Source organism: Uloborus diversus, chromosome 4, assembly GCF_026930045.1.
Source record: "Uloborus diversus isolate 005 chromosome 4, Udiv.v.3.1, whole genome shotgun sequence".
NCBI lineage: Eukaryota > Metazoa > Arthropoda > Arachnida > Araneae > Uloboridae > Uloborus > Uloborus diversus.
Genome location: NC_072734.1, coordinates 79,030,723 through 79,040,356, shown reverse-complemented (window position 1 = coordinate 79,040,356; position 9,634 = coordinate 79,030,723). Strand labels below are relative to the sequence as shown.

The 9,634-nt window shown below is 35.3% G+C and overlaps 1 protein-coding gene across 1 annotated transcript in view; it reads right to left on the bottom strand.

Moving 5' to 3' along the window:
* Window positions 1-289: 289 nt before the first annotated feature.
* LOC129220233 (GAS2-like protein 1) overlaps window positions 290-9,634 on the bottom strand; it is a 106,295-nt gene continuing 96,950 nt past the window's right edge. The window contains exons 6-8 of the mRNA XM_054854598.1: window positions 8,233-8,455; window positions 4,621-4,929; window positions 290-997 (exon numbers count right to left, since the gene is read on the bottom strand). Coding sequence (XP_054710573.1) covers window positions 290-997; window positions 4,621-4,929; window positions 8,233-8,455 — 1,240 coding nt within the window. The remainder of the gene's footprint in view (window positions 998-4,620; window positions 4,930-8,232; window positions 8,456-9,634) is intronic.

Below are 9,634 nucleotides of genomic sequence, written 5' to 3'. Positions count from 1 at the left end.
ATTAGTATATAGCCTAATTAATAATTCTCTTCGGTCTTAAAATCTACTTATTAGGATTGAGAAATTTACAGCACGCGATTTCTTTAGATGAAATTCAGTTGGTACTAGAAGCATATACACTTCTGCACTTATATATATATATATAAAAAAAAAAAAAAAATAGCGGCGCATTTTAATAAAATAACAAGAGAAATAACTTCCCAATCTTTTAGCAATTTCCAGATTGCTTATACGAATCGCCTATTTCAAGTCAGTTCAGAGTGGCACGATACACTTAGATGCAAGTTAGTTAATTGTGGCACTTGGGATACCACGTAGGTAATGGTATTTTTGAGGGCGATTTCCCATTGTTATTTTCCACAGGAGATCTTCTCGGAAATGTGGCAGGTTTCAAATCATCAGTGTCTTTCCCATTCAATGGCAAAGAAGAATAAGGTACCTGACCAAAATTCTCCAAATCGTCCATCTTAGTACTTTGTTGAAATTCAGCTATGAGCTGTTCTATTTTCATTAGAAAATTCTTATCAGAGCACAGTTCGCTATGCTGCAAAAGTTTCTCCAGAACTGGTGAGGACACCTCTGGACAGGGCTCGGAATTCTTGCGTGTCACCAGCATTGGCTTTTGCTGTCTTTCTGGAGACCAGAACATGCGTCTGGCAGGCGGATTGCCATTCTGCACTGCAGTTCGCCTTGTTGAATTCACCGGAGGTAGTTTCGGAGGTGACAACCTTGTCTTTTCAGTCCTTAGGTTTATTCTAGGGGAAGAGTGGCGTTTGGGGTCGTTTCTGCGGAAGCTGGAACCGTCCATGAGGGACATCTTTTCAGCGTAGTTGCGGCCTTTTATGTTCACTGGCGAGGGCCCTCGGGAGTGGAATACGAGATTTTTCTGGGGGTGGACTGGTCCTGAAGCGGGTGCCTGGAATAAGTCCTCGGAACTCTGCGAGCGATGGTCATTCCAGTTTTGTTGATAGTGTGGGCGAGGAGATACTTTGCCAACCTGAATTTGAGAATCAACACATTATACACATTGAAAAACACATTAGATTGCTTTACAACTGCCTTAAATATATAACCAAATAAAAGGAAAAGGAAACGCTTAAATAAGAAAAGATACAAAAATACAGGCGTCCCTCGTATAACACGTTTAATTCGTTCCTTGTAGTATCGAAACCGTGTTATACGAGACTTTTTTTATAATTTTTTTTTACTCATTTTTTTACCTAATCAATCATGAACATATCATAAATCATGTCAATGTGTACCGTGTTATATCGAAACCATGTTCCGTGTTATATCGAAAACGTGTTATACGAAACCTTGAAATAATGTAAATCAAGGAATGTGTACCGTGTTATATCGAAATTAAATTCTAAGGTGCAAATTTTATAATAGCTGAAATTTCTGCTCAATAGAACATACAAACGAAAACTGGTAACCAGAACATACAAAGACCCACTAATCTGAAAGTAAGAGTTGTTATAAAATATAAAATTTATTTTACATACCTCAAATTAAAACGTCTGCACAACAAGAAAAAACATTATCCGCTTTTTCTTTCTATACTATGGGTGCGACATCGATGTGGATGTTTTTTTTCAATGTTTTGGTTTTGATGTTTTTTTTCGATGCTGATGTTTTTGCATTTTAATTGAAAATTATCATAAAATTTGCTCCAATTTTCTCGCTAGGTAATTAAGTTTTCTTATAGAGTTGCCAAAAAAAAAAAAAAAAATCATTTTTTGCACCCATTTTATTAGATCAATATTTCTGTGTAGAGGATGATTTTTGGGAAGATCACTACAAGATAATAAAAGATTAACTAGAGAGTGAGGAAAGGATCAAAGCTATTGGAAGAACCTAACAATGGTAGCCTGGTGCCAGAACTTGCAGTCTATTTCAAGGCCCCAGTTCTTAAACTAAAGGGATATCCTATGCGTTACTAGGGTGAAAATTATAACTGGTAAGAGAGAGTTGGTAAAAGTTTCTTTAAAGTATTTGATAGTGATGGCAATTTCTGTTCCATCGGAAAAAGATGTTTCTCTGACTGGTGGGATAGTCTGCGAAAAGAGAAATGCGATTCTGGGGGACAAAGTAAACAAACTTTTTCTCCAACTGTCAACACCAATATTCGGGGTTACTTATCGACTTCCCCCAACAAGTCGTCCCTCGATTACTTACAATTTGTGTTTAATTATTAACTAACAGTACAACACATATTTCTTGCTCTTAAAAATAATTGTTCAAATTAATTTTGTATTTTAAAACTAATTAGCACAACTTTTTTTCATCATACAACTGATGGTAAGTGCCATGATACATTTTTCTTAGATTCTTTTTTGATGTAAATTTACGTTTAGTTTCATTCAGTTTGAAAATATTTCCTTATTACTATAACTAGTTGTATTAATCGGTGCTTGTCTTATTATCAATTTTTGCCCTACTATAATACCAAGATGTTGCGAAATTATTCTTAGTAAATTATATACATGATTTGAGGTTCAGTATTTTCAATATATTCGTCGGATACGTATTCTTTTGTATTGCTCAAATTACTGTAGTATATTCAAAAATGTATGTTATACATTGATAAAAAGATCGATGTTTCAAAACATCGATGTTTGGAAACATCGATGTTTTTTGGTCGATGTATCAATACCATCGATGTTTTAATTTCTAACATCGATGTTTTGAAACATCGATGTTTTGCCATCGATGTCGCACCTCTATTCTGTACTAAGAACAAAACGCATTCCATAAGGGGGAAAAAAACTGAGCTTTTGTAGCAATAAAGTTCGTCTGCGCAACAACAACAGAAATTTAAAAGAAAATAAATAGAATCATTCTATTTATTTTATTTCATATTTTGTTTCGACTACATTTTTTATTTATCGTTTGCCACATTTAGCGTATGTTTAATGCTAATTCGCAATTCCAGAGCTCGAATACGCTACCTTGCGGTGATTAACAATACTAAAGAAAAAGGTAAAACATTCCGTTCCGCGTGTTTTCTTTGAGGAAAATTACAAGCTTTAGACAGTTTATGGTGTAATGTAATTTCAGAGGAATAGAAAAGAAAATTTTCCACAAACACGATGAAAAAATTACTGTCATTCATTAAGCTTCAAAGCAAGGTATAAGTTACGGCATCTGTTTGTTTTACCTTTTTCATCCGCCATTAGACATTGGCTGCAGCGCCCCTATAGTTTATTAGAGTTGCAAATTTTATTTTCTTACAATGCATTGGAAACAAAATAATGTTCACCTTTTTGCTTTTAGAACACTGATGAGGAAAATCAAGTATGTACTTAAAAGTTAAAAGTTATACAGGAAATCAAACTTTTGAGCCCAAGACAGGCAATTTTTCGTAAAAGTTTCCTAAAAACAAAGTAAAAACTTATTACAGTTGTTATTATATATTTTTTAACAGTATACTGCCGCCTGCCTTGTCTAGTGGTCAGTGAAGTCTGACTGTGACAGGAAGGTCCGGGTTCGAATCCCGGCTCGGGCATGGACGTACTTTCTCTCTCCTGTCCTTGTCCTTTCTTTGTGTGAATGTGTTGTTATGCTGTAAATGGTTGCCTGCCCTATAAACGGGTCCTTATGGCATGTGTGTACTGTAGAAGTCGGAATTCACATCAAATTACGGTACAGTTGGAAAAGTGAAGCAGCGCACCCCAAATTGCCAGCATCGCTGGCATACAACAACAACAGTATATATTGAACAAAAATTAAATTCCTTCTTTTAAAATTCGTGTTATACCAAAACCGTGTAGTTATGAAATAAAGTTTTGTACCGTGTAATATCTCAACAGAGTTGTAGAAGTACCGTGTCATTCGAGGGACGCCTGTACTTCATTGCTTCATGACTATTGAGAGCTCAAATATATTTCAGACATTTCAGGAGGTTTTGATTTTTAGTACGGCAATATGACAAGAAAATTCTTTTGGCATAATTTTTGACTTTATAAAGGACTTGCGTACGTATTTCTTTTTGAAATATATTTACAACAACAGTTCAAATTACTACTTTTGCTTAAATCCAATGCTTAAAATCAATTTAACGGTAATGCTGATACTATGCTAAAGTTCTAGCATTCTCTACTTGAAATACATTTCACAGGGGAAAATAAAAATTGATGTACGTTTCAGATCTTAATTTACCATGTTTTCTTGCTGTCTAAAGTTTGAAACAATACATTATTAAAGTTTTTAAAAATCAAACGACGATTTGCTGATGTCTGTTGCTTCTAAAGGACTGTGGATATCAGGATACTTTTAATTCTAAATTTTTCATATTGATTTGAAGATATTCTTCAAATCAATAGATAGAATTATTGATTCTTAATAGATTTATGATAGATTCTTAAATTCGGTCAGTGAATACGCAAAACCCTTCTGTTTAACTGGTATTATTGTACTATCCATAACTAGAATCAATAATTTATAAGTTGAAAATACTTAAGAAACTAGATGAAAAATAGACATCAACTCAAAAATTTTAAAGTTTAATTGTTTTGTGATGTAAAATACGAAAAAGAAATGTAAAATAACAAACCAACAGAACATCAGAAAGACGATTACAACATAGAAAAATAAAATAGCTGATTGATCAGAACTAACCTTAGGCGCCGGCTTAAGCTCTGACCTTGGAGTGAGAGATGGCAGCCGGGAATTAATCTCACTCAGTTTTCTCTGTTGGCCGGAGCCGAAAGCTACCTGATGCGGATATTCCTTTCTAGGGATTCCAGGAGAGTATCGCCAAGAAGAAGGTACCGTGTCTCTTAGAACAAGTTCCCTCCTGACAATCCTTCTCCTGGAAGCTCTCCTGTTGTTGCTTTCATTCTCTGAAACATCTTCTTCCTCCTCGGAGGAACTATTACCTGCGCTGTTACGCCGATTTTTCAAGGAAGTCTTGCGTTCCATAGAGTCCTATAAATATGAAGAAGTTGTACTTGATTATGGCACGTACGTTCAATTTAGTAAGTTCCTATTAAATTCTAAACCGTGTGTGTGTGTTGCTGATCCCCTTGGTCCAGACCCCGTAGACCAAGTCTAAGAGATCATGTCGCACTACAGGGGCGTAGCTAAGGGGGGGGGGGGGGTTGGGGGACAAAATCCCCCCCCCGAAACGTTAGTCTCAAAAAAAAAAAAAAAGAGAAAAAGAAGAGGGAAGAGTAAGAAAAAAAGAAGAAAAGAAAAAAAATCACTACGACTTTTTTTCTGCGTAACAAAGGTCAAAAATTCACTTCGCTCCCCCCCCCCCCCCAATGCCATTGAAAATCTGCTCCATGAGTGACCCTCAAGTATAAAGACGCCTCCCTCTGCTGCGACACTTTTTTGATAATTGAGTGAAATTTGACACTTCGCTTTAGAAATGAGATTGTTTGTTAAATCCACGTATAGGCAGCCTTTCTTTGTCATAGATTCTGCAAATTGTTAAATATGTTTAATTTTATGAGCCGCGCAGTGGGAATATTGCACACAATCGAATCTATATATTTCGAATTTCACATTAAAAAAATCGAGATAAAGAGGTTTTGAATTACGGAGGCTTTAAGAAACTTTTTATAGAAATTTGAAAAATGATGGTGAAAATTTGAAATCGATACTAAAGACAATATGGGCTCTTGATTAAAATTCCTCTTTATTAGTTTTGTTAGGTATTTATTCTATTATTACATTATTAAGTGCTTTATTGCGAGTTTAAGGAATCATTTTGACAGTAAAAGAAACATTAAGCATATCTTTTTCAAGAAAAGTCTTTTATTGCTTTTTGGTCCCTGATTTTTTTTTTTTTTTTTTTTTTTGGAATCATTATTTATCCTCTTGAGGTGAGCAATTGCAGCAAATCTAATTTGGCCAGTAGTCTACGATTTTCCTTTTTTCATCACTTGAAAAAAAACTTATACTTTCTTTTCACTCCTATCATTTCGGTTTTCTAAGGAATCACAATTTTAAGAAAGAGCAACCAAAGAACAGTACTAATCCAGATAACAGAGCGAAATGGCTTTTAACTTGAATGACCTTTAACCATGAACTTTAATGTTCATCTTAACATGCCAAACCTGTGAATTTCACCCCTTAACTCTTCTTCCAAAAAAGTGCGCGAAACGACTGTGCTTTGGTTAATCTTCCTGGAAAGTCTATTCGTGGAACGCACCTCCTCAGCTCTTGAAGACAATTCGTCTGTCTCTGAGTTGAAGAAAATGTTTTTGTTTGCTGCTTTAAAGATCATTGGGCTTCGAATCCGAAAATGATAGCGTAATCGGAATTCGAGACGATAGAGGTTTTTGTTGATCTGGTCTTGTGTGTGTCATAGGTCATAGTCAAAATTATCTTTGCTAACCAGAGTATCCATTGCATTCACATTGATTCTTCAGCCAGTATTTACTGCGTATTCTTTTGGAAACCTACAGTCTGTTTATAGTAGTGCATTCTAAGTGAAAGTTGTTGCATCATGAAACGAACAAGACCAATAACAAGCTTTTTTCAACTCAAAGAAAAAAAAATTAAAATGACGAAAAGGATTGCTCTAAAAAGAGAAAGTTAACGTCGTCTGAAGAAAACGAAGTACAGTCTGCAAAGCTGCGTTAGTCCCATCGGACCCTTCTGAAGGTAATTTTATTTTAATTCAAAAGAAAAACTGCATAGCATTACATGAATAAAATGTTTAAAAACGAGATGAATCTAGATTATTTCTATTAGCTTGGTTCGGATGAAAAAATAGAAAATAAAAAAGACTTCTATTTATAATCCCCGAAAATTGCTGTTGCTCTCTCAAATAGATATTTATGTAAATTCTAAAGCAGCTAATGAATTAAAAAATAAATATCTTTATAGATATATCTTTATAAATATAATATCTTTATAGTCTGACCACCACCACCGATGAGATTGAATGTTAAACATCCAGTTTACAGGCGGAAATGGAAGTATCTATTAGCTTTCAGGGATGTCAGCTTTTGTAGATGTGTGTTAGCCTCTAAATTAAGCAGTCACACTGAAATGAACGGAACACGCTCATCAGATATTTGATTTTCCCCTGATTTGGCTAGACTGGTTTTGACAAGACGTTGCTAGAAAATTTCACTTTAAATTAAATGGAGGGAAAAGAAAAAAAAAGTTGAATTTTCCATAACATTGAAAAATAAAAAAATTTTTGCTTTTGTTTTGTTTGACACAAGTATCGGAATTGGGGCACCCCATTCCAAAGTATATAAGATTCAACTCCCGCTTATTTTTTTAATACTAAAAAAATTTACACACACACACAAATATATATATATATATATATATATATATATATATATATATATATATATATATAAATATATATAAAGAAGAAACCCCCCGCCGAAAGTCGGGTCTAGCTACGCCTCTGTCGCACTAAAAGGTCAAACACTTACCCACTCTCATCCGACAGTTGCCCCATGGAGGCCCCGATGCAAGAGATAGTATGAAAGGGAGAGGCAATACCCCAGCAAGAGCAAGCAGAAAAGACCGTTGAAGACTTCTATCTAATGTGGCCAGACCTTAGCCTAGTTAAGGTAGTTCAAGTTTTGAGCGGGTGTTCTGCAAAGGCAATCCAGGATACTCAGCCGCGTACCAGTTGTGTTCAGGAGGAATCCTCCAGGTTGATTTTACTTTCTCCAAAAACATGGAATGAACATCTGAGACTTAAAACTGATGATGAGGGATTGGAGAGGTAACTATCTTTCACGTCGAGTCGGTCAGCGGCATCATTAACATGGATAACAACATGAAAGAGAATTCTAAACCGCAAAATTTAAATTTATTCTTAGTCCCTGAACGTTCATTCATTTATTTTTCGAAAGCGTTACTTTTACGAAATGTAAGCAAAGGAAATAAATCCGAAAAACTGCTCTTTAATCTCCTTTACTTTAATGAAAAAAAGTTATAGAACCTGTTTTCTCGCTTAAAATTGGCAGTTTAGTTATCTTTTATTACCTTTAATTATCCATTTATTCTTCTCAATATTTATTTATTTGAAATCCGATATTTTTACCAAATGTCAGCATTGGAAATAAAACGAAAACAAATGCTCTTAAACTGCCACTTATTGATCAAAAGTAAAAATTTTATTTGTAAAGATTACTCTGTTTTTTAATTCAAAAAAAAAAAAAAAAAAAAAATCCTCGTTACTTATTATTATTGTCATTATTATTATAAAAACTAACTTCATTAAGAGCAAAAAGCAATTGCGACGATTACATTTGTTACTTTGGAATTGGCCTTCCGCTCCAGAGTGTCTTGCAGGCTGGAAGTGGAGGAATCATCGCTGCCGGGCGGCGGTGGTGGCGGTATGGAACGCAGGGTCGAGGGCGGCGAGGCAGAAGCGTGGTGGCAACGGCGACCCGGCGTCGGTGAAGTGTAGGCAAGGGAACGGCGAGTGTTCTGAGGAGAGGACGGGGTGCTGGACGGTGCCTGGGATGGCCTGCGTAATATTAAAATGTACATATTTATCAAGATGTCAAATTGGTAAATCAAGATTTCTTTTTAGAAACATACTCACTGTGTGAATGAAACAAATGAGACCGAATACTTATTAAATTTGATTTCCCAATTGTTGTATATATATATATATATGAAAATTCAAAAAAAAAAAGGTGACAAATGAAAATACATGGGTATGCAAAAATCTAAAAGACATACATAAGCATAAGATTATCAACACAAAGACGCTGCTTCTTCGTCAGTGGGTGAGAGCAGCATATCCTAAAAAGAGCCACGCAGGCTTCGGAACACGTCTCGAGTCAGCAAGTACACAAAATATAAAAATTTTAATACATCAAAGATTTTGATGACCCCTCTAGGTATAAGCACCTCTGAAATAACTATCTCTAGTATTGAACTCATCATTAAGCAATATGTTTCTTAAACCGAAACATAATTGTGAGTATACAGGGAACGGCACCAGTAACAGACAGTTACAAGTTTGGATTTAAATAATAAGAATTTTAGGCGGGAAAACTGATGTTGTTGTGGCCCATGAATACGGTGCAACCATCTAGTGTTATCAGAGAGAATTTCATGAGTCAGTTTGTATTTATAAGGCAGTGGTGGAAGGTTATGAACAGCCGTCACGAGGTCAACTCATGTTTCATGTTCATTTAAATTTAATAAGGCTTTAGTTCTAAAAATAAATAACTTTTTCACATTTTGAAGAGGAAAAGGGAATTTTGTCCATTACTCATCCTTTCCTCATCCTATCTGTTACTGGATATCAAAAGATTTATCTATGTCTGTTACTGGGGGGTCGGACCTTTTTTCGAAATTGAGCAAATAAAAATAGAAGTAACTACACTGGTGTGCAAAAATTAAGGACGAGACGGTTTTTTCAATATAACTTTGCACAAAAGCTTTCCAAATCAACACATTTAATACCGTAAGATCCCCAATACGTAAGGACATGTGTAATGTAAGCAACACTTACTAAAAGAGAAATCAGAGGGATAAAAAGAAGCTTTATTGAAAAAGTAGCATGGAGCGCAATGCGACTGAAGGTCGAACATCCCTGTGATGCGTGTCCAGCAAGAAACATCCGGTCTTTAGTAGGGGATATGATCTCCCCCGACTGCTAGGCAGGTTTCACAGCGTCTGCCCATGCTGAGAA